The following is a 26,668-nucleotide window of genomic DNA, read 5'->3' as shown; positions in this document are numbered from 1 at the left end:
TCTTTGTAACTGAACATGTTATAACATCAATATTAACAGTAAAAAAATGGACTTTGTATGTGTAGTATAAGCAAGTTCAAGTGATTTTGCGAATCTGCTTTCCTTTGGTTATGCCTAAGATTTCACAATCATTTTGTATTTAGTTTAGAAACTGAAAAATGAAGAGAGTTGCCTTTCCTTTTGTTATACATGCAGCCATGTGCTTGACGCCACCTGATGCGTGCGTTTTGTGCTCCTATCTGCTTGTCAAGCAGAAATCTGCTGCTGTGATAGGAGGACGACGAGGCGAGTGGCTGCTCCGACCCTGCTACTGCCCACACAATAGAAGGTCCTCTCTCTCTCTCTCTCCCTCTCTCTCTCTCTCTCGTTTTTTATTCCTCTCTCCGATGAGAGTTTGGTGCAACCTACCTCATAGTTGTACCCTTGGTAGAGTGATTTGTTTGACATGTTGTTGATCTGAAGTAAAACCACTTAATCATCCTCTTCCTTTTTTTTAAAACAAACCAGTCTTGTCATTGTTTCCCCGTGTATGGTAATTTGAAGAAAGAACAACGCTATTCCTGTCTGGGATTGTGGTCTGTTGGGGACTTGAACACTGCTCTGTTCTTCAAAATTACAGCGTGTTTGCTCCTAGTGCTCAATCATATTCTGTCCTAGATCGTTATCCACCTAAGCCGTTGATCTGCATAATGCAGATTTTCATTGTAATATGTAAGATGCGTATGATATGTTTCGAATATGATCGATGGTAAACTTACTGACTTACTGATTCCTGAGTTCTATCTTGATGCTTTTTGTTCCAAGTGTTAAGCAGGAATTGATAGGGCTGTCATATGATTTTGTTTAATCTTTGCTAATGTGAATTGTGAAATGTTGGTTAAACTTAATATGATCATCACCAAACTCTCTACCTCAGTTCTGTTTTAGTAGTGACGCAAACTGCTTACAGCATATAGGCTGCAGTATGTGGAGTCCTAAGTCCAAAAAAGAGGTCTGGACACGTTTATTATTATAGTTATTACTTGGTAAATTTAGTAAGAACAAGTAAGAACTAGTAAGAGTTAAATCAACTGTGTGGGCAGCATTAACATAGGTGATCCTGTGTTGTGCTGCTACGTACTTGGTAGTTCGACCTTCTCCACCGATTAGTGAGCTCCGCCACCGAACGTAGCTCCTGTGCTGTGTTGCTATTCTAGCCAAAGGTTTTCTCTCAATTTATGCACTTTTCCGTTGAGTGCCTTTGTTTTAAACTATGAGATATGCCTATGTTTAATTCTAAAATCTCAATGCAATTTTATGTTGTTGCAAAAGGTAATTTTGGGAAAATTTCCATTGCTGCAGGATAATGAGATGTTGAAGCGGCAGACGGGATCCATGACACCGAAGTGCAATTGCGGCAGATTATCTCTATTTTTCCTTTTCATTTTTCTTATTATTGGAGTGAGAACGGGTAGAATGAGGAACTGTGTGATAGTAGATACAAAGAAACTTATGTTTGCAATTGTTAATGACATACATACTTGCATGTTCTTTGAAGTGGTCAATCGTGAGTACCAATGCATAATGATGGGGTTTTGGCTCATTTATTGGCTTCGGTGTCCAGTTAACCATGAAATAGGACCCATGTCAATTATGTATGCTCTTACTGGATGTGTTCTAATGCTGGTGTAATAATGTGTACTGGTTTATTTTTTTAATTTCTAATAAGTTAGTAGTGGCGTGGGGAGGAAACTGAGCGCTACTAGTATAAATGATACTAGTAGCGTTGGTTGTTAACACACGCTACTGCTATTTCATTAGTAGTAGCGCGTGTATGTAATAGCAGTAGCGCGGGTTTAACCCACGCTACTACTAACTATTAGCTGTAGCGCCTTATTGGTAGCACGGGTGCCCGCGCTGCTGATAGGCCTAAAACCCGCGCTGCTGCTAGGCTTTTCCCTAGTAGTGCTTGTTCTGAAGTCCAAAAACGAATCTCACGCGTACTGAATAGCCAAACAAGTAAACAACACAGTGGGTAGCATAGTATAGTAGTGCTTGTTAAGGGAGTTGTTTATCAATATGGTAAACAAAAATTATATTAATTCTTTTGACACAAGCAAAATAGCATCAATATAATTAAAAAACGAATGAACAAGCACTCAGTAAGCAAGAATGATAACAAGGATGAAACATGCACCTCTACAGATCAGTTGAAAATTTAAAATCGCAGGAGAAAGGATTTAACGGCAGCCCAAATTTTAAGTGAAATTGTAGCCTAAGTCAGCGCGATCTACCGCAATCTCCTGTGATTTTGTACTGCATGAAAATCGCGAGCGATTGCGGCCAAATCGCAGGCAATTTAAAATTGCTCTCATGATTAATATAATATCATGCACTTGGAACTTGCAAACACTTAAAAACAAAGGAGAATCAAATCATGGTGTGGAACGATTTCTTTTGGTAGCGCAACAACAATTTTCACATAGCAGCAGCATTCGCACAGTACGTTGACCAGTTCTATGCTGGGTTGCTGGCACATCGTGGCTTCCAAAATGGACCCTACTTATGGCGACATACCATCGGAATATGAAAGTAGGGATCCATGTGCTTACTTTGCTTTCCATGTAGCTTCAAAATAATGTATTGCTTGTCGTAGATTTTTACTCGTTCTCATTGCGATTCTACTGGCAATTCCACGAGGCAAATCTATGCCTTCTTCTTTCATAGCAGTGAACTCTGAACCTGGACCTCAAAGAGAAGATAATTTCTCATCAAATTGTCCAGCACTGTAATGAGAAGAGAATGATCCATAAAGTAATAAAAAAACGAATCTGAATGTACCTCATAAAATGAAGGTGGCACCATGACTAATTATTTTTCAGCAAGTGACTTATCTCAGATCAATTCAAATAAACTGACAAAATTAACAGCAGCAAGCTGCCTTGGCATGCAGAAATAGAGAAGCATGTTGTTGGATCAACAATAAAACTACCTATGACAGCTAAATGGGTTACAGTAAAACGCACTGCTTGGCAGTTGTGGCCTGGTAGTATTATAGGAGTCCATCAGGAGGCCCCTAGAGACAAAGCATGTAAAGAACACCCAAGGATGCTTACTGCCCGTAAAGCACACAAAATCAGAGAAAACTAACTATGAAGACTGCGAGGAACTTAAGAATAAAATTCTCGCATAAAAATAAATTTGCTACTTTCTAAATACTATTGGAATCTTAGAATCAACATGCTGCTAAGAAAGAGCAGAATAGTACACAGAGAGACAGGGGACAAAAACAATAACTAAAACAGGGGATCAACATGATACTACTTGATCAGTATCAAACCAAGATGCGTAACCATGGTGCCTGGTGCTGAAATCAGATATACATACTAAATGTTCTGATATGCCAAAATAAATGCATTAGAATCTTTTTAATTATCCCAACTATTTTTCAGAGGTTGCTCTGCCGTTGCTAATTATGATGTTGTGCTATACTGCTACTTCATATAGAGGGAGATCAGGGAGGTGTTCTGATATGCCAAGATAAATGCATTAGAATCTTTTTAATTATCCCAACTATTTTTCAGAGGTTTCTCTGCCGTTGCTAATTACGATGTTGTGCTATAATGCTACTTCATATAGAGGGAGATCAGGGAGGAGAGCAGCAGCCTGCTGCTGCGATTTTGTTCAATTTGCTGCTTGATTACTACTACACATCTATACAGAGAACACACAGAACACACATAACAGAAGACTGCTGCTTGCTGCTTTCAAGGGGATACATACATCTGTTGTAGCCGTCGAGGGCGACATTGGACGGCTCGACAGATGTTTTGTTCCTCCGGCGAAATCGACGGCGACATTGTACGTTTCACGGAATTTTCGTCGGGATTTGATGGAGATTATGGTCCAAAGAGGCAACCCGATGGAGATTCCGGTCGAGAACCCTTCCTTCTTATAGCAGGCAAGTAAAATCCGGGCACCTCAGGTACTGCTTAACACAGTTGTGGTGAGTTGCAGATGCCATCAAGGAACGATAAATTCCAGTGCTAAATTCTGGCGCCAGGCCCATAGATGTATCACATTAATTCGTGGGTGTCAACTGATTCATAATCCCCCCATCATAGTATGAATTTGCTCTAATGCAAGCTTGACAAAAGATGCAAGATTAAGACATTGCAATGCAAGGTAAAGACGTCTCGGTCAATTCATAAGTTGGCCTCACCCCAAGCATCTGCTTCGACCAGGGAGACAGCTGATGTTGCACCATGGCCATGCTCTAAAACAGCCATGGAAAGATATAGAGGAATTTGCACCGTGGCCATGCTCTCGTCCCTTCTTCATCTTCAGGCCAGCGTCACCGTCTCGTTTCCTGTCCATCAGGCCGCCCCCCACAAGCTTCTTTTATCTCTCCTTTGTCACCTTCCCGACAGAAGCTAACCCACAGCCAGGTTCATCAGTGGGATTAGATGTGTGTATGACGACTCTGTCCAGCGCACACGTCGGCTCTGTCCATCGGAGTGTCGACACCATAGACCACCTCTAGCGAGCGACTTGTTTGCCTGTGACGCCTGACCTCTGCGCCAACACTCCCCCTTGGTCTCTCCGTCGATCAGATCTCTCGCCGCGGGAGCCAAGCGGATGGGTCCGACGGCGGGCCGAGTGCGCCGGGAAGGAGTGGCTGGTGGTGAAGCCGGTGGGGTTGAGGAAACCATTGTCGATGTGGAAGCAGCGGGGAGGAGTCCTGACGGCGCCATGGTAGCAGGGACGGGGGATCCATCACCGCAGCGTCGAGAGTTGCCGGCGGTGGAAGGCCGTCGTTGGGTCGCTGGTGGTGGAAGGCCGCGGGTGTGGGGGCGCTTGGGTGGGGGTAGGCGCGCCGACAGGGTAGGTGGTGGAGGAGAACGACGACGGTAGGCGGTGGCGGAGCGCGGCGGAGGGGGCCGGTCCGGCGGAGGGCGGCGACGGGGGGCGGCTGTGTGTGGCGACCGGGTCGGGCCGGCGGCGTGCGGCGAGGCGGGGTGGGAGGTGGCGGAGCGCTGGAGTGGGGAGATGGGATTGGGAGGCTCGGTCGTGCGGGCGGATGTGTTTTTTTCTTTTCTCTCGCCCGTAACTGTTCCGATTTGACTTATTAGGAGGACTGCGGGTTGAATATACAAAACAACAGGGTCGTTTTTGCAAAAAGGCCGGCGACGTACAACTTGAAGCAATAGCTGGTTTATTAGTATGTAGGAGTATATAGGTAGAGATTTCTCTATCGTGTCAACATAGAAAGTCTGAACGTGTTTTCTATGTATCTTCTTTTTTTTCTTTCTTTTTTCTTTTTTAGTATTTCGTGTGTGTGTGCGTGTGCGTGCGTGCGTGCGTGCGTGCGTGCGTGCGTGCGTGCGTGTGTGTGTGTGTGTGTGTGTGTGTGACTTTTTGTGTGCACGCACTCATGTGTGTGGGTGCGCGCATGTGCGTGTTGGGGGAGATGACAACATCGATATAAGATGCAACTTATTTTTGATGTGTTGAGAGACTATTAATCTCCAACATTGGTGTTTTGTTATTTGAACATGGAGTATAAGATGAATGTATACATGTAAATTATTTTTACTTAGTGTGCAAATTATCTTCGAGATGTTAGGTGAGCACCGATGCGACTAGTTAATTCTTTCTCAGAGAACTTCCTTTTTTATTCCGTTTTAGCTTTTGTTTCATTTCCTTTCTATTATTAACAAGTGCAATACCAATGCCAATCTTAAATGATTTTTTTGGAAAATTCTAATAATACATGCTTATTCTTGAATATTATAAAAGAGGTATTTCTATGTAAATGGTTTGCAAATTTACCATTATTTATCTTTGTTTGTTTCATTTTCTTTCTTTTTATAAAGGGTAATACCAATGCAACCAACTTATTTTTTCTTAGAAAACTTCATTATTTTGGGTTTCTTAAAGGGTAATACTAATGCCACTAATTCATTTCTTCTCAGGAACTTTATGCTTTTGCAAAAAATTCACTATTATATGTTTATCCTTGCATATTATAAAAGACACAATTTCTGTACAAATTGTGTAGAAATTTATCATTATTTGTTTAAATTTTTAATTACCTTTCTTCTTTGAGGGTAATAATAATGACACTAATTCATTTCAACTTGGACCTTTTTTGCGAAAATTCCACAATTACATGTTTACTCTTGCACATCATTCAAAAACACAAATTTTCTATAAATTCTGTGCAAATCGTGTCATTATTTATTTGAGGCTTTTATGCGACTTGTTCATTTTTGCTTAGAAAACTTTATTATTTTGATTTTGTTTGAGCTTTTATTCCATTTTCTTTCTTCTTTAAAGGTTATACCAATGTCACTAATTCATTCCTTCTTAGGTAACTTTTTTTTGCAAAAAATACACTATGATATGCTTATTCTTGCATATTATATAAAGAATAGTGAATTTAGTTCAAAATAATTCATTATTTGATTTAGTTTTTTTCCATTTTGTCTCTCCTTTACCATTAATACCAATGACACCAATTTATTTCATATTGGAAAAACTTCTTTTTGCAAAAATTCCACTATTACATGCTTATTCTTGGATAATGTAAAAAAGATGCAATTTCATTGTAAACTGTATGCAAATTTTGTCATTATTTGTTTTAGTTTTTCATTTTCCTTTCTTCTTAAACGGTAATACCAATGTAACCAATTCATTCTTCCTTAGAAAACTTATTTATTAAATTATTTATTTTTTATTTCATTTTCTTTTAGCCTTAAGGATAGTAGCAATGCCACAAATTCATTACTTCTTAGGAAATTTGTCTTTGCAAAAAAGTCCACTATTATATACTTATTTTTGCATATTATAAAAAACACAAATTCTAAGTAAATAATGTTTAATTTTATTACTATTTTGTTTCTTGTTGAAGGGTAATACTAGTGCCAATAATTTATTCTTTCTTAGAAAACTTCAATATTTTTATTTTGTTTATTTCTCTTTCTTCTTTATCGGTAATACCAATGCCAGGAATTCATTCCTTCTTTAGAGAACTTAATTTTTTAAAGAATTTCTCTATTATATCCTTATTCTTGCATATTGTAAACAATCATAATTTTTGTGTAAATTATGTGCAAATTTTGTCATAATTTTTTATTTTTTTCATTTCTTTCTTCTTAAAGGGTAATACCAATCCCGCTAATTCATTCTTACTTAGGAAACTTCATTGGTTTAAACTTCACTTGATAACCTTGGAGGTTGGAGAAGGCCTCTGCAATATCATTTGGATGGTTGCTTGCAAGGCGGCTCTTTATTGACAATTGTTAAGTTATACTTCGACATTCCTTCCAAGTACTTCTTTGAGGGTGGTAGCTTACAAGAAGTTGAAGGTAATCTCTACATACCAACCAAGTGCCAAGGCCTACTAGTAGGTTTCAGTAGACACAATAATGCACACACACTAGGGTCTCTTTATTTTTCTTGTGACGAAACTAACAAATACGGGGGCAAATGACGAAATATTTTTTTATAGGGCCCAAAAACACTATTTCTCTCAACTTCTGCCAGCCAAAACAGAGTTTCTTCACAAAAAATCCATGAACGGTGATCAGACCGAGACCGACACGCAGTAGAGTGCAAAAAGAAGGACCGACCTGCAGCTTGACTTGTCTCAGGCGTGCTATCTGACCAGCCCGACGCAGTTTCTTCGAACTGTCCGATCTCTTCCTTTTTGTTTGCTCTTGCAGATTTGTCTCCAGTCCCATGCACGCGCGTCCGTCCGTCCGAAAGATAAACAAGTGGCCGACGTGAAAGCAAGCAAAAAAGAAATGGAAGCAAATGGTGGATGCCAACAGGGACATGCACATTGCACGTCAACAGAGCATACTGCGAAGTTTAGCGAAGACCCAGGTCAATGCCGACGTGGACGCGCACGTCAACAGAGCGTGACGTGTCCGTGTGGAAGGATAGCATGCATAAATAGTTTCACCAAGCTATTGTAGACAGCATCGTAGCTAGGCAGCAGCAAAAATCGATCCATCGAACATGTCTGGGTGGTGGGAGAGGGACGAGCCCAACGGCTCCAAGGCGGTGAGCCTGCTGCTCCGCCTCTCCGCGCTCATCCTGGCGCTCGCGTCCGCGGTCATGATGGCCACGGCCGACAACTGCACCGTCGCCGGCGCGACGCCCACGGCCGTCAACTACCGGGACTACGGCGCCTTCGTGTACCTGGTGTGGGCCAACGTGGCCGCGGCGGTGCTGGAGGCCGCGGCCGTCTACCTGCAGCTCAGCGGCGCCGGCGACGACGACGGTGACGACAGGGGCAGCCAGGTCCCCGGGGTCGTGCTGGTCGTCGTCGACGTGCTGGCGCAGGCGCTGCTCTACTCGTCGACGGGCGCCGCGTACGGTTGTGGGAAGGTCGGCGTCGACGTCTGCGTGGCGTTCGGCCAGCAGGTGGGGCGGTCCAAGCTGCTGTCCTTTGGCGCCAGCATCTCCCTCGGCCTCGCCGCCGTCGTCAAGGACGTCTCGCTGCCGTTCAATGTCTGGCCCGGCTAGCTCGTCGGACTGAGATGCCAAAGACGGGCAGAGCACCGTGTACCGTGTGTTGGTGTGCGCGTGCATGGTACGTACAGAGGGAGTATATTGTAAGCATCGTCTACTTTTTTTCACTATTAAACAATTTTTTTACCACTGGGCTCAGCAATATCGCTGGCTACCAAGTCTAATACAAAAACTGGCATATCCTCCCCCCAAACAAGTGAGGATTCAGCTCCACCATACCCATGTCTCGCTAAAGCGTGAGCGACAGTGTTACAAGTGCGTTTAGTTTACAGTGCATAAAATCATGACTGTCGAAGGCCATTATGCATAAACTCTCGCTATAGCCTCCCTGATCAGGACACCAATAGCTGAAAAATCTGCATCCCCTTTCTTAAGTGCATGGACAAGTGTTTGGGAATCAGATTCCACTAACACCTGATGCACACCAATGTCTGAAGAACCTTCAATTGCTGCTAGACATGCCAAAGCTTCTGCATGAAGCGCATTCTTCACGTACTTTAGCTTTCCCGCCCCAGCAGCAATGGCGTTGCCCGTTTCAGTTCGCACCACAAAACCATAAGCTCCATTGATCACCTTGTTGCTCGTGAAACACCGCATCAAAATTTATCTTGAAGAAAATTCATATGGGCGCTTCCAGAACTGAACCGGCACACCAGCCGCGGAGTGCGATTCAATTACACCAGCATCCTGTACTGGTTGGCTATTGATCACGCGAACGCGACTTATTCCCCGAGGGTTTTCTTTCTTTTCGTAGAAGAAAAAGGGCCATCTAGCCGCTGCAAGGGTACCGTGCCGTCCTTTTTCGGTGGCTTCCCTCCGTTGATGACCTCTTGATGGCCGGCGATGAGGGGTCGGGGTTTCGGATCATTTGTGTGCGGACCTGTGTAGCTCTATATAGGTTTAGGGTGCTGGTAGTTTAGGTTTTGATAGTTTGGAGTCCACGATGACGACGGGGCATAGTAAATTAGTAGTAGTGACGTATATGATGTGATTCCAGATTACTGTAAAATTGGTTGTCGTGGTGGAAGCTTTGTATACCAAAGTGTGATGGTGGTTTACATTTTCGTGACCTACACTCTTTCAACTTGGTGCTGCTTGCAAAACAGTGTTGGAGATTGATTATAAATCCGGAGTCAATCTATGCTCGTATTCTGAAGGCGGAATATTACCCCAATACAGATTTGTTGCATGCTGGGCCAAAAGTTGGGTCTTCATTTACATGGCAGAGCCTGGTAGCAGGCTTGACTACATTTAAAAGAGGGCATATTTGGCGAATCGGGTCGGGAGAGAATGTGAGCATATGGAATGATCCATGGATTCCCTCCAGCCCGGACAGGAGAGTAATAACTCCTCGAGGACATATCTTAATCTCAAGGGTGGTAGAGCTAATTGATCCAGTTACCTCACAGTGGGATGAACAATTGATACAGGATATTTTTTATCATGTGGACGCAACTAGAATTCTGCAAATATCACTCCATTTCCAAGCCTTTGATGATTTCATTGCATGGCATCTGACAAAGCACGGGAGATTCACGGTTAAGAGTGCATATCATGAACAATGGTCGCATAAGTATAGAGGTCAATATCTTACAAATTCATTGTCAACTAGTAACATGCAAGCAGCGATTTGGAAGAAGCTATGGGAGCTTCAAGTGCCACGGTAAATTCAAATCTTCTGTTGGCGGGCATTGAGAGGAATCATCCCGTTGAAATCCATTCTCGCTAATAGACATATACCTGTCGATGGTGCATGCCCAGTGTGTCACAGGGGCGCTAAAGATTTGCATCATGTGCTGTTCCAATGCGACTTAGCAAAGAGCCTATGGGTCAGGCTGGGTCTATCAGGGCGTATTGACTTTGCTGTACAAGTAGACAGATCGGGGTCGGCAATTCTGGAATTTCTATTGCTGGAGTCAGACCAACCTTTGCTAATGATGCCAAACTTGAAGGAAAAGGAGGTGATTGCAACCGGATGCTGGTATCTCTCGTGGCTGCGTCGACGACACACTCATCATGATTTTGTTCCTCCTAACTTCAGGTGGCACATCTCTATTCTGGCAATAGTGAAAAACTATACAAATTCTGTGATGCAGAAAAGGACACTGGTGGAGCATAGGTGGAAGAGACCGGAGCCAAGGTTCATAAAACATAATGTTGATGCTTCATTCCATGCGGATGAGGGGGCAGGCTCTGTTGCAGGTGTGCTACGAGATGATAGAGGAAATTTCATTGCAGGGTTTTGTAAATTTATACCATTGGCAGCAGATGTTGTGACTATTGAAGCAATGGCATTGCGAGATGGATTATTTCTGGCGAACTCATTGGGTTTCAACGGAGTAGAAGCGGAGTCGGACTCGTTGAACGTCATCAATTGTTGTCGAGGACAAGATCAATGGTGGGATGCAGCTGCAACGGTCTTCGCCGAGTGCATAGATTTGTCTACGTCGATAGGAAATGTCATCTTCTCTCATTGTTTTCGTGAAGCAAATTCTGTTGCTCATGAGCTAGCAAAGTTTAGTTTTTGTAATAAATGTGATGACAGCTGGAATAACGAACCTCCTGAGTTCTTAGTTAGCCAACTGGTGAACGATGTAACTATTGTTTGAGTCTAATAAAGCTAGCCATGATGACCTCCCCCCCCCCCCCAAAAAAAAGATAGTTATTGCAATATAAATATCTAAAATGTTTACATTTATATCATGAATTTTTAGGGTAATATAAATATCTAAAAATGGTGGGTTTTGAGTAAGCTTTATCATCATTTTTAGTATTTATGGCGCAACAACCAATACAGAAACAAAATCTACACATTATAGTACTTCCTCCGTTTTAAAATAAGTGTCTTGGTTTTAGTTCACACGACACTTGTTGTTGATCTACTATGTTTCAAGTTTATACGTGGTGTTGTTTGAGATTAAAAATAGGGAGAGAAACGTTTACTAAGTGAAGACTAAGATTGTGTATTCCAGAAAAAGACTGAGAATGGAAGTGTCACACTAACTGCGCTCTCGATTCCTGTAGTTACATATCTATACCCCTATATAGTATGCGAATAACTTTGAAGGATGGTTGTCGAATAAAGCCAATCCGACGGTGCAGAGATGGCAAATCCGAGCACTACTGGCAGTTGGATATCATATACATTCTACCAGATTTTGCCACATGTACAATCTAGAAGACTCCATGGTTGAATTTAAGCAGAATGCACAAACCTCAAAACACAAGCACTTCTCCTTTGTTCAAGAATCTTCTGTATCATAATTGCCCAATTTTTTTCTAGATGAATCGTCATTATTATTATTTTACTTTATGCTTTACAACGCACAATTTCATGAATCTTAAAATAGATTAGCTTTTATATAAAAACTAATTGATTTTGAATGAGATGAACTATAATAATTAAACGAATATCAACATCATGCATATATGACTCAAAGCTTACATGCTATAATGTGGTACTTATTCATAATTTGGTTGCCAAATTTCATGTGTGCAATGCACGTGTACCTTACTAGTATTTTTATAATCAAATCTTAAATCCACAAATTTCAGACAAATCTAATTGTTCAAAAAGCTCAGAATCTTTGAACTGAGAATAGATATACTAAAACATGAACTGTACTAGCAAACCAGTCAACAAAAGTTGTGACGACACTTCAATATCTTCGCCAGAGCTATGTGAGCATGATTGGTTTGATGCCAAAAATTGGCATGCTAACTTTTAGCAAATGCCAAATATTGGCTAGTGCTTGGTTGGTTACCAATTTTACCTGCCAACCTCACAAGGAGTTGCCAATTTTTGGCAACTTTTAATATTGCCAATTGTTGGCTTATCAAGTATTGGCAATGGCAAATTTTGGCATCAAACCAATTAGCCTCTATGAGCATGATTGGTTTGATGCCAAAAATTGGCATGCCAATATTTAGCAAATGCCAAATATTGGCTAGTGCTTGGTTGGTTACCAATTTTTGGCAACTTTTAATATTGCCAATTGTTGGCTTATCAAGTATTGGCAATGCCAAATTTTGGCATCAAACCAATTAGCCTCTATATCACCCATTGCGAGGCAGAATTCCATCTCGCCTATGGCGGGTGCTCTACTGGGCCAGCCCTTTACTGCAGCACCAATTTTTCGGTTCCACTGTTTTGCACGTTTTCTTTGGTTTCCTTGCATTTTTTTGTTTCACTTTGTTTTCCATCGGTTCTCTTCCTTTTGTTTCCTTTTCCTTTTCATTTTTCCTCCGTTTTCTTTGTTTCTCCGCTTCTTCTTTCTTTATTTGGTTTTCACCAGATTTCTTTGGTTTCTCTTCTTTTTTTCGACACATGTCTACATTTTTCGCATGCATTGTATATTTTTCGTATACATCGGAAATACATTTTTATACATGCTTAACAATTTTAAAATATACTCTTTGATGTCTACGTTTTTCATACAAACTGTATATTTTTTGTATACTTCTGAAATATTTATATATACCTTAAAAAATTTAGATACGTGGTTAACATTGTTTCAAATAATATTTTCTGAAAATTCAGTATGTGTTAAACATTTTTGAAATACGCGTCGATTTTTTTACATTGGATAATTTTTTAAAGAAAAATCAAAAACATTTTGTTTGAAATGCATGAACATTTTTCTAAATGTTGCATGCATTTCTTTAATGGTATGACTTTTCTTTTAGAATTAAACGAACATTTTTTACATTGTATGACATTTTGAAAAACATTCAAATCATGAATTGTTTTTTGAAATCTCACATACATTTTTTGAATGGTATAAACATTTTTATGAAAGTTGAGCGAATAGTTTCTTAAAGTGCATTTACATTTTTTTAATGTGCAATGAATATTTTTTTAAAAAATTAACATTTTTATAATATAAGTATTTTTTTTATTTAAAATAAAATTTAAAAAACACACATGCGACTTCAGCATGGCCGGACTCGTGGTTAGTGAGCCGGCCTACTGCCGGTTCCCTTAAGCGACGTGGTCTACTGTCTCATATGAAGTGACACATAGACGCGCCCCAATATCTTTGCCAACAAGACAAATTGCCAGTCTTGGCAAGGCAGAAACACGAGCAAATTGTAGGCATATGGCCCAAGGAGTGGCATGAGGGTTGGGAAGCGCAAACGTTATTCCCTGCGTAACGCGACGAGGGTGAGCACTCGCAGGGTGGGAGGGGCCCACACTGGTGAAAATCAGTGGGGCGAGAGAGTTTGTTAGGCAGGTTAAGTAACTCTTCGTACCAGCTTTCGTATGTGTAGGATTATTGAATTTTGTGCCCCCCCCCCCCCCCATTTGTGGTTTTTTCCTTGTGTTTCTTTTTGCTGGGTTACGTTCTGCTTTTTCTTTTTGAGAAAAGCTTCTCTTCACCCGGCTGATTACAGCCTGTACGTCAACCGCTTGGGCTGCTTGACGCGTGTCCACATATCTTCGTTGCTCAACCTTATCCCCCCAGGCCTTCATCTCCAAGAAATCTCTCTCGGGAGCAAGCGCCACATACCTCTCTCCCTTCACTCCCTCCCTCGCAACTCCCATATAGCGCCGCCGGAGGACGCAGCCTATAGCCTCTGGCCGAGCTCCCATGGCGCTCCACCGCCGGCCCCTTTTTCCTTCCCTCCTCTCTCTCCTTACCCCTTTCTTTCTCTCCAAAAACAAGCTTCCATGGCATTCTCTCCTCGGGTGCTTTTCTGCAACAAGATCTATGTTGCAAAATATTTCTGCAACAAGTGCTATGTTGCGAAAATTTGTAAAAAAAGTTCTGCAACAAGACCTCTGTTGAAAAAAGAATTACAACAAGATCTCTGTTACAAAACTTTTCTATAATGACCACTGATTGCAAGGTTTTTTGTTTGTTTCTGCAACAAGCTTCTTGTTGCAGAGGGAGCGAGCGCAACACTACGTTTGTTGGAAAGGGGCCAACAACGAAGTATTTATTTTTTCTGCAACAGAGGTCTTGTTTCTGAAACATAGGCTTTGTTTCAAAGAAAAATGGTTCAGCGAGAGCGCAACATGGTTCGTGTTACAAAGCGCCGAGTGCAACACATGCCTTGTTGCAAAGATTGATGCACGCGCACGGAAAGAAGATCAGACGGTTGTCGAGCTCGGGATCCTACGGCTACCGAGGCGGCGGGTGTTTTCTAAACATCACCCGGACGACGCGTAGCAGGCCCCTTTCTTTTTTATTTTAAAATTCGTGTACATTTTAAAATCTTGTGGACAAAATTTGTGAACATCTTTTGATATTTGGGAGTCATTATTTATTTATTTTTATCTGGAACATTTCTAAATATTGAACATATTTAAAAAAATAAGATCCTTGAATGTTTTAAATTTTAGAATTTTCTTTTAGATTTTTGGGCTTCTTTTTAAATGTTAACATTTGTATGAATTTCATTAAAAATAAAAAAATAAAAAAGAAACAAACGGAAATAAGAATACATGCGCTTTGTGCCGCACTTGGGCTGCCTAAAGCGAGCACATGGAGGGTGTGCATGTTTGGTAGCTTCGCACCACCCTATGAGCAGATTAGGGGGTTTCCGGGCAAAGGGTCGGGCATGAAGGACGCTTAGTCTGCTAGTGCTTACGTATGTTTTGAGTTCTTCAAAAGCTAGCTTTAGAGTGGAGCCATTGTTCTGGTGAGGCATTGCACCATTCTTGAAGGATCTTTGCAGCTACATGTCCAATATGTCATTGACTTTCGTTGGATTTACTTTGAACCCTCTTTCACATCAAGGATGTAAAATTCCTCCATGAACTCCCAAGGCACACTTTGTTGATTTAAACTTCACTTGATACCCTTGGAGGTTGGAGAAGGTCTCTGCAATATCATTTGGATGGGTGCTTGCAAGGCGGTTCTTTATTGAAAATTGTCGAGTTATACTTTGACATTCCTTCCAAGTACTTATTTGCGGGTGGTACCTTACAAGAAATTGAAGGTACATAGCAACTAAGTGTCAAGGCCTACTAGTAGGTTTCAATAGACACAATAATGCACACACTAGGGTCTCTTTGATTAGAAAAATTATAGGATTTTTGGGGTGTTCGAATTCTTCCCCTAAGAATCCATTGCACTACATTTAATAGGAAATTTACTATCCACTCAACCTCTTGAAAATAATTCTTTATTTTTCTTGTGATGAAACTAACAAACCCGTTCTAATAAGCATGGCTTCCCAATCCCGTGTTTTACCTATTTATGCATTTTAAATCTTGAGAACCAAGAAGGACCTAAAGTCACTAATATATAACTACCATTTTGCAATCATTTGAGGACAATAGTATATATTGGCCTTAATATAAAAATTAATCACTTAATATGATGTAGAGTAGACCAGTAATCTGTACATCTCAACATTCATGTCCTGCATGGCACGTAAGAATTGCAATTTCACGGCGGCGAGCTCAAATTAGTTAACAATTGATAAGGAAGAGGCGGATGCGATGCAATATATGCAAGGAAAAAATGCTGGGGTATTGTGTCGGGGTTGAGGATTGTGTGCCATAGAGATACCCCTCACTTTCTTAGCCCCTCACAAACCTCCATCTGTGGTGACAATGAGAAAACTGTTGGGGAACGTAGTAATTTCAAAATATTCCTACGCACACGCAAGATTATGGTGATGCATAGCAACGAGAGGGGAGAGTCGTCCACCGTAGACCTCGTAGAAGAGTATGAAAACGCGTGTTGATGTAGTCGTACGTCTTCACGATCGACCGATCCTCCAGTACCGAACGTACGACACCTCCACGTTCAGCACACGTTCAGCTCGGACGTCCCGCCGACTCACGATCCAGTTAGGAGCTCGAGGAGAGTTTCGTCAGCACGATGAGCGTGGTGGTGACAATGTTGATGAAGCTACCGTCGGCAGGGCTTCGCTAGCACCGCTACAGTATGACCGAGGTGGATTATGGTTGGAGGGGGGGCACCGCACACGGCTGGAGAGATCAATGATCAACTTGTATCTAGAGTGCCCCCTGGCCCCGTTATAAAGGCAAGGGAGAGGCGGGCCGGCCAAGGAGAGAGAGCCAAGGGGGAGTCCTTACTCCCACCGGGAGTAGGACTCCTCCTTTCCTAGTAGGATTGAGAGGGGGAAGGAAGGGAGAGGAGGGAGAGGAAAGAGGGGGGCGGCCCCCCTTCCCTAAACCAATTCGTTTGGGCCTTGGGGGGCGTGCCCCACACTCCACTTGCTTCCCTCTATTTCCACTAAGGGCCCATGTAGGCCCATTAAAGCCCCCCCCCGGGGGGTTCCGGTAGACCCCGTTACTCCGGTATTTATCCGGTAACCCCCGGAACCCTTCCGGTGTCCGAATATAACCTTACAATATATCAATCTTTATGTATCGACCATTTAGAGACTCCTCGTCATGTGCTTGATCTCATTCGGGACTCCGAACTACCTTCGATACATCAAAACATATAAACTCATATTACCGATCGTCACAGAACTTTAAGCGGGCGGACCCTACGGGTTCCAGAACTATGTAGACATGACCGAGACACGTCTCCGGTCAATAACCAATAGCGGAACCTGGATGTTCATATTGGCTCCTATATATTCTATGAAGATCTTTATCGGTCAAACCGCATAAAAACACACGTTGTTCCCTTTGTCATCGGTATGTTACTTGCCCGAGATTCGATCGTTGGTATCTCAATACCTAGCTCAATCTTGTTACCGGCAAGTCTCTTTACTCGTTCCGTAATGCATCATCCTGCAACTAGCTCATTAGTCACATTGCTTGCAAGGCTTATAGTGATGTGCATTACCGAGAGGGCCCAGAGATACGTCTCTAACAATCGGAGTGACAAATTCTAATCTCGATCTATGCCAACCCAACAAGTACCATCAGAGACACCTGTAGAGCACCTTTATAATCACCCGATTATGTTGTGACATTTGATAGCACACAAAGTGTTCCTTGGTAATCGGGAGTTGCATAATCTCATAGTCATAGGAACATGTATAAGTCATGAAGAAAGCAATAGCAGTAAACTTAAATGATCAAGTGCTAAGCTAACGGAATGGGTCAAGTCAATCACATCATTCTCCTAATGATGTGATCCCGTTAATCAAATGACAACTCATGTCTATGGCTAGTAAACTCAACCATCTTTGATTAACGAGCTAGTCAAGTAGAGGCATACTAGTGACACAATGTTTGTCTATGTATTCACACATGTATTATGTTTCCGGTTAATACAATTTTAGCATGAATAATAAACATTTATCATGATATGAGGAAATAAATAATAACTTTATTATTGCCTCTAGGTAATATTTCCTTCAGTCTCCCACTTGCACTACAGTCAATAATCTAGATTACATAGTAATGATTCTAACACCCATGGAGTCTTGGTGTTGATCATGTTTTTCTCGTGGAAGAGGCTTAGTCAACGGGTCTGCAACATTCAGATCCATATATATCTTGCAAATCTCTATGTCTCCCACCTGGACTTGATCCTGGATGGAATTGAAGCATCTCTTGATGTGCTTGGTTCTCTTATGAAATATGGATTCCTTTGCCAAGGCAATTGCACCAGTATTGTCACAAAAGATTTTCATTGGTTCCGATGCACTAGGTATGACACCTAGATCGGATATGAACTCCTTCATCTAGACTCCTTCATTTGTTGCTTCTGAAGCAGCTATGTATTCTGCTTCACATGTAGATCCCGCCATGACGCTTTGTTTAGAACTGCACCAACTGACAGCTCCACCGTTCAATGTAAACACATATCTGGTTTGCGATTTAGAATCGTCTGGATCAGTGTCAAAGCTTGCATCGACGTAACCATTTACGACGAGCTCTGCTACCTCTTGAGCACTGCGTTGGTTTTCCCCGAAGAGGAAGGGATGATGCAGCAAAGTAGCGTAAGTATTTCCCTCAGTTTTTGAGAACCAAGGTATCAATCCAGTAGGAGGCTACGGCGAGTCCCTCCTACCTGCACAAAACAAATAAATCCTCGCAACCAACGCAAATAGGGGTTTTCAATCCCTATAAGGCCACTTACGAGAGTGAGATCTGATATATATGATAAATATAATTTTTTTGGTATTTTTGTGATAAAGATGCATAGTAAAATAAATGGCAAAGTAAAAGCAAAGCAATAATAAAATGATGGAGATTGATATGATGAGAAAGAGACCTGTGGGCCATAGGTTTCACTAGTGGCTTCTCTCAAGAGCATAAGTATTCTACGGTGGGTGAACAATTTACTATTGAGCAATTGACAGAATTGAGCATAGTTATGAGAATATCTAGGTATGATCATGTATATAGGCATCACGTCCGAGACAAGTAGACCGACTCCTGCCTGCATCTACTACTATTACTCCACTCATCGACCGCTATCCAGCATGCATCTAGAGTATTAAGTTAAAAACAGAGTAACGCCTTAAGCAAGATGACATGATGTAGAGGGATAGTTTCATGCAATATGATAAAAACCCCATCTTGTTATCCTCGATGGCAACAATACAATACGTGCCTTGCTTCCCCTTCTGTCACTGGGAAAGGACACCGCAAGATCGAACCCAAAGGTAAGAACTTCTCCCATGGCAAGAAAAACCAATCTAGTAGGCCAAACCAAACTGATAATTCGAAGAGACTTGCAAAGATAACCAATCATACATAAAAGAATTCAGAGAAGATTCAAATATTATTCATAGATAGACTTGATCATAAACCCACAATTCATCGGTCTCAACAAACACACCACAAAAAGAAGATTACATCAAATAGATCTCCACAAGAGAGGGGGCGAACATTGTATTGAGATCCAAAAAGAGAGAAGAAGCCATCTAGCTACTAACTATGGACCTGTAGGTCTGAAGTAAACTACTCACACTTCATCGGAGGGGCTTGGATGATGATGTAGAAGCCCTCCGTGATCGATGCCCCCTCCGGCGGAGCTCCGGAACAGGCCCCAAGATGGGATCTCGTGGATACAGAAAGTTGCGGTGGTGGAATTAGGTTTTTGGCTCCGTCCCCGATCGTTTGGGGGTATGTAGGTATATATAGGAGGAAGAAGTACGTCGGTGGAGCTTCGAGGGGCCCACGAGGCAAGGGGCGCGCCCTCCACCCTCGTGGCCACCTCGTGGCTTTCTTGACGGAGGGTCCAAGTCTACTGGATCTTATCTAATGAGAAAATCACGTTTCCGAAGGTTTCATTCCGTTTGGACTCCGTTTGATATTCTGTTTCTCCGAAACACTGAAATAGGCAAAAAACAGCAATTCTGGGCTGGGCCTCCGGTTAATAGGTTAGTCCCAAAAATAATATAAAAGTGGAAAGTAAAGCCCAATGTAGTCCAAAACAGTAGATAATATAGCATGGAGCAATCAAAAATTATAGATACGTTGGAGACGTATCACACACCATTTCGCTGTGGTGTTCCGGGTGGCATGAGTTGCGAAACTATTCCGCATTGTTTCAAATGTAGAAGAAACTCGTAACTCAAATATTCTCCCCCACGATCAGATCGTAGAAACTTTATTTTGTTGTTACGATGATTTTCCACTTCACTCTGAAATTCTTTGAACTTTTCAAATGTTTCAGACTTATGTTTTATTAAGTAGATATACCCATATCTGCTCAAATCATCTGTGAAGGTGAGAAAATAACGATACCCGCCGCGAGCCTCAATATTCATCGGACCACATACATCAGTATGTATGATCTCTAACAAATCTGTTGCTCACTCCATTGTTTTGGAGAACGGCGTTTTAGTCATCTTGTCCATGAGGCATGGTTCGCAAGTACCAAGTGATTCATAATCAAGTGATTCCAAAAGTCCATCAGTATGGAGTTTCTTCATGTGCTTTACACCAATATGACCCAAACGGCAGTGCCACAAATAAGTTGCACTATCATTATTAACTTTGCATCTTTTGGCTTCAATATTATGAATATGTGTATCACTACTGTCGAGATTTAATAAAAACAAACCACTCTTCGAGGGTGCATGACCATAAAAGATATTACTCATATAAATAGAACAACCATTATTCTCTGATTTAAATGAATAACCGTCTCGCATTAAACAAGATCCAGATATAATGTTCATGCTCAACGCTGGCACCAAATAATAATTATTCAGGTCTAAAACTAATCCCGAAGGTAGATGTAGAGGTAGCGTGTCGACCGCGGTCACATCAACTTTGGAACCATTTCCCACGCGCATTGTCACCTCGTCCTTAGCTAATCTTCGCTTAATCCATAGTCCCTGTTTCGAGTTGCAAATATTAGCAACAGAACCAGTATCAAATACCCAGGTGCTACTGCGAGCATTAGTAAGGTACACATCAATAACATGTATATCATATATACCTTTGTTCACCTTGCCATCCTTCTTATCCGACAAATACTTGGGGCAGTTCCGCTTCTAGTGACCAGTCTGTTTGCAGTAGAAGCACTCAGTCTCAGGCTTAGGTCCAGACTTAGGTTTTTTCTCCTGAGCAGCAACTTGTTTGCCGTTCTTCTTGAAGTTCCCCTTCTTCTTCCCTTGACCCTTTTTCTTGAAACTAGTGGTCTTATTGACCATAAACACTTGATGCTCCTTCTTGATTTATACCTCTGCATCCTTTAGCATTGCAAAGAGCTTGGGAATTGTCTTATCCATCCCTTACATATTATAGTTCATCAAGAAGATCTTGTAGCTTGGTGGAAGTGATTGAAGAATTCTATCAATGACACTATCATCCGGAAGATTAACTCCCAGTTGAATCAAGTGATTTCAGTACCCAGAAATTCTGAGTATATGTTCACTGACAGAACTATTCTCCTCCTTCTTGCAGCTGTAGAATATCTCTCAATCCGGGCATTTGTTTGAAATATTAACTTCAACTCCTGGAACATCTCATATGCTCCATGACGTTCAAAACGTCGTTAAAGTTCCGGTTCTAAGCCGTAAAGCATGGCACACTGAACTATCGAGTAGTCATCAACACGCGAGTGCCAGGCATTCACAATGTCTGCAGTTGCCGGCGCAGGTGGTACACCTAGCGGTGCTTCTAGGACGTAATTCTTCTATGCAGCAATGAGGATAATCCTCAAGTTACGGACCCAGTCCGTGTAATTGCTACCATCATCTTTCAACTTAGCTTTCTCTAGGAACGCATTAAAATTCAACGGAACTACAACACGGGCCATCTATCAACAACAACATAGACAAGCAAAATACTATCAGTGTAACACCCTCGATGCGACTATATCTCCCACGTGTCAAGGCACGACTTAGAGACATAATCGCATTGAAGGCATATGTCGCAAGTTAGGAAATCTTCACAACATCCCATGGAATAATAATAAAGGGGAGATAACATAGTTGGCTTACACTCGCCACGTCAATCAAGTACATAAATAACATTACATCATCCAAAGCACTCATGGCCCGACTACAGCGCCAAAATAAAAGAGAACCCAACATGCGACAACGGTCCCGTTCACCCCCAACTGGGCACCACTACTGATCATCGGGAAAGGAAACATAGTATTGTTGAGAGTCCTCGTCGAACTCCCACTTGAGCTCGTACTCGTCACCTGGAGCGAAATCACTTGGACCTGCATCTGGAGTTATAGTATCTGTGAGCCACAGGGACTCAACAATCTCGCACCCTCACGATCAAGACTATTTAAGCTTATAGGAAGGGTAAGGCAACATATATGTGGAGCTGCAGCAAGCGACTAGCATATGTGGTGGCTAACTTATACGCAAAAGAGAGCGAGAAGAGGAGGCAAAGCGCGAGCGAGAAACTAGAGGACAACCTGCGCAAACATTACTCCAACACCGTGTCCACTTCCCGGACTCCGCCGAGAAGAGGCCATCACGGTAACCCACTCAGTTGATTCATTTTAATTTAATTAAGGTTCAAGTTATCTACAACCGGACATTAAAAAATTCCCATCTGCCCATAACCGCGGGCACAGCTTTCGAAAGTTCAATCCCTGCAGGGGAGTCCCAACTTAGCCCATGACAAGCTCTCACGGTCAACGAAGGAATATACCTCCTCCCAAGACGTTCCGATCAGACTCGGTATCTCGGTAACTCAAGACACTTCGACAGGTTAAAACAAGACCAGCAACACCGCCCGAATGTGCCGACAAATCCCGATAGGAGCTACACATATCTCTTTCTCAGGGCACACTCAGATGAGCGCTCCATACAACTAAAATCAAACCTCGAGTTTCCCCGAGGGGGCGCTGCACAGGACTCTAGTTTGGACCAACACTCAGAGGAGCACTGGCCCGGGGGGGTTAAAATAAGATGACCCGCGGGCTTCGGAAACCCGAGGGAAAAAAGAGGCTAGGTGGAAAATGGTAAGACCAAGGTTGGGCATTGCTGGAAAAGCTTTAATCAAGGCGAACTATCAAGGGGTTCCCATTATAACCCAACCATGTAAGGAACACAAAATCCGGGAACATAACACCGATATGAGGGAAACTAGGGCGGCAAGAGTGGAACAAAACACTAGGCGAGAGGCCGAGCCTTCCACCCTTTACCCAGTATATAGATGCATTAAGACAACAAGATAATATAATGATATCCCAACAAGAAAATAAATGTTCCAATGAGGAACGGCCTCCAAACTTCACCTGCAACTAGCAACGCTATAAGAGAGGCTAAGCAAAGCGATAACATAGCCAATCAACGGTTTGCTAGGACAATGGTAGGTTAGAGGTTTGACATGGCAATTTGGGAGGCTTGCAAGAAAGTGGTAGGCATCGTAGCAATGGCATAGCAAAAGAGCGAGCAAACTAGCATAGCAAAGATAGTAGTGATTTCGAGGGTATGATCATCTTGCCTGCACAGCTGTCAGAGTTGACTGGATCCTCAAAAGCAAACTCAACGGGCTCCTCGTTAGCGAACTCGTCTCCCGGCTCTACCCAAACAAGACAAACAAGTAACAAGGATACAATCAACCACGTGCAAACTCAACCAACACGATGCAAAGATGATATGATATGCGGGATGCGATGCGGGATGCAAAAAAGCAAGATATGACAGGAAATGCATGAACCTGGCCTCAACATGGAATTCCAAGTGTGCCACTGGAAAGATGAGATGAAATCTCTTGAAAACGATATAAATAACGCCGGAATCGGAGTTACGGTTTGGAAATGGCAAGCGATTCAAAAATGACGCCGGTCTGCGATTTACAGCAAGTAGGCATCTAAATGCAATGGAATGAACATGCTACAGCACCCAAACATGACAACAAAATACATGGCAGGGATGCACACAAGATGCTTAACAAAAGTCTAGCACTGAGCTACGGCCAATTCATCCATTAACAGGTTCAAACAAGCATGGCAAAAACGCAAATGCAAAACAGATTTCAGACTTAGTGAAATTAACACTTGTCTGAAATTTCAGATCATATAGCCCTCTTCGGAGCAACAAAACAACATACTACAGGGCCTAAAAATGACAAAGAAAGACATGGCATGGAGCTACTCAACAAGCTTAACAAAAGTCCCTAAGTGACCTGGGGTCAAAAGGGATCACAAAATATACTAATAAGCACACGAACATAGCAAAAACATAATCAGTTTTCAGACTTAGTGAAAACTGAGACATGCTGAAATAAAACTCACGAAGGCATGTAAACGAGCTCGATGCACTCACCACGGTGCAATTCATGGCAAGGCAAGCATACATACATTAAGAAGGCACAAAATACAAGCTAGACATGGCAAGAACAATGGCATAGCATACACGGATCAACTACAATAACATCGGCAAAATCGCAAACAAGTTGACGATCTGCCCAGATTCACAACGAAGCAAAAGTAGAGCTCGATTGACTCAAGCTAGGGTGCTCCATAATTGCAAACAAAGGCACGGATGGATAGAGAACTACAAGGTTAACAAAACTCCCTTACTGATCATCCTCAAAAGAGGTACGGATCACTAGGAAACAACACGAACATATGGCATCATGAACTAAATAATCCCAGACTTAGTGAAAACTACTAAGTCCCTGAAAACAGATTTACCGGGTGCCTCACTTTGCAAGCTTGCACAAGTCACCACACACATCCTAAAAATGCATGGGTTGCACCTCTGGAAATATAACAAAATCCTTAACAAAACATATGAATGACTCATAGGCATAGCATGCACACAATAATCATGGCAAAAATGACAAAAGTCTAAGATGAACTAGCAGATCTGACAATTAACTCACGAAGCCTTCTTCTAACAGAATTTCGGGCATCAAGATGAGCTCAAATGAAAATGATGAAATGGAATGAAATGATGTACTGTCTGAGATGAACATTTTGATATACTCTATGTCCAAATCGGAGCTACGGATGCAAAGTTACGGGGCCTCGAACAGAAGCATATGGAGTAAAAAATCTAGGGACTTGGCAAAAAACTACCCAGATCTGGATCTAGGGTTTCGGATCACTGTAGCAACCGGGTCGGGGCGCGCCTCCCGAGGCGACTCCGGGAAGACGAGGACGGCGGCCGGCGGGGGCGACGTCCGGTGGCCGGGGCGGCGGCGCCGGGGGCCGCGGTGGCCGGAGCCGGGGCCGGCTGCGGGCCGGGCGACGCCGGCGAGCTCCGCGGCAGCTCGGGGCGGCGACGGCGGCTGCGGCGGCCCGGCGACGGCGGCCGTCGGGGCGGGCCGCGGCGGCGCGGCGCCGGAGTGGAGGGCGACGGCGGCGGGCAAAGGGCACGGGCGGCGAGGCGGCTTCGGGCCGGGGAGGGCCCGTGGCGGGCTTGCGGGCCTCGGGCGGCGGCGGTTCGCCGGGGTGCCACATGGCACGTGCTAAGAGGGCGGCGGGGCGGCGGACGTTGTCTGGCCTGGCGCGGACACGTCCGGCGGCGGCGGGATCTGTTTTTTTTCCTACGGTTTTGGAGAGGGAGAGAGATCCGAAAACGGGGGGGGCTATTTATAGGCATAAGTGGAGCTAGGAGAGTCCAAATGAGGTGCGGTTTTCGGCCACGCGATCGTGATCAAACGCTCGAGGACATGGAGCAGAGTTTGGTGGGTTTTGGGCCAAATTGGAGGGGTGTTGGGCTGCAACACACACGAGGCCTTTTCGGTCCCTCGGTTAACCGTTGGAGTACCAAACGAAGTCCAAATGGTACGAAACATGACAAGCGGTCTACCGGTAGTAAACCAAGGCCGCTTGGCAAGCCTCGGTCCAATCCGGAAATGTTTAATCCCCACACATGAAAGAAAGCTAGAAATGACCGCCGGAGGAGAACGAAGCGTCGGAATGCAAAACGGACAACGGAGAAAATGCTCGAATGCATGAGACGAACACGTATGCAAATGCAATGCACATGATAACATGATGTGAGATGCATGACAACGACAACAACACACGGAGACAAAGACCCGAACCCGAGAAAATAAATATAACTTAACGCCGAAAACGGCAAGAGTTGGAGTACAAATTGGGAAAGTTACATCCGGGGTGTTACTCTATCCCCGAAAATATCCAGGGGAGCCACGAAACCACTTTTCCAACGCCGCAACCTTCTGTACCCGTGAGATCCCATCTTGGGGCCTTTTCCGGTGATCTACCGGAGGGGGAATCAATCACGGAGGGCTTCTACATCAACACCATAGCCTCTCCGGTGATGTGTGAGTAGTTTACCGCAGACCTTCGGGTCCATAGTTATTAGCTAGATGGCTTCTTCTCTCTCTTTGGTTCTCAATACAAAGTTCTCCTCGATGTTCTTGGAGATCTATTCGATGTACTTTTTGCGGTGTTGTTGAGAGATCCGATGAATTGTGGGTTTATGATCAAGATTATCTATGAACAATATTTGATTCTTCTCTGAATTCTTATATGCATGATTTGTATCTTTGCAAGTCTCTTCGAATTATCAGTTTGGTTTGGCCTACTAGATTGATCTTTCTTGCAATGGGAGAAGTGCTTAGCTTTGGGTTCAATCTTGCGGTGCTCGATCCCAGTGACAGAAAGGGAAACGACGTATTGTATTGTTGCCATCGAGGATAAAAGATGGGGTTTATATCATATTGCTTGAGTTTATCCCTCTACATCATGTCATCTTGCCTAATGCGTTACTCTGTTCTTATGAACTTAATACTCTAGATGCATGCTGGATAGCGTGTCGATGTGTGGAGTAATAGTAGTAGATGCAGAATCGTTTTGGT

General features: G+C 42.9%; 1 protein-coding gene across 1 annotated transcript; it reads left to right on the top strand.

The window, feature by feature from the left end:
• Positions 1-7,972: 7,972 nt before the first annotated feature.
• LOC125555976 (CASP-like protein 1U2) lies at positions 7,973-8,649 on the top strand. Its single transcript, XM_048718779.1, has one exon. The coding sequence runs from the start codon at positions 8,005-8,007 to the stop codon at positions 8,512-8,514; it is 510 nt and encodes a 169-aa protein (XP_048574736.1). The 5' UTR covers positions 7,973-8,004; the 3' UTR covers positions 8,515-8,649.
• Positions 8,650-26,668: the final 18,019 nt, after the last annotated feature.

The sequence above is a fragment of the Triticum urartu genome, chromosome 5 (assembly GCF_003073215.2).
Source record: "Triticum urartu cultivar G1812 chromosome 5, Tu2.1, whole genome shotgun sequence".
In the NCBI taxonomy this organism is placed as follows: domain Eukaryota; kingdom Viridiplantae; phylum Streptophyta; class Magnoliopsida; order Poales; family Poaceae; genus Triticum; species Triticum urartu.
The sequence above is the reverse complement of the archived record's forward strand: the minus strand, read 5'-3'. Positions and strand labels throughout refer to the sequence as shown.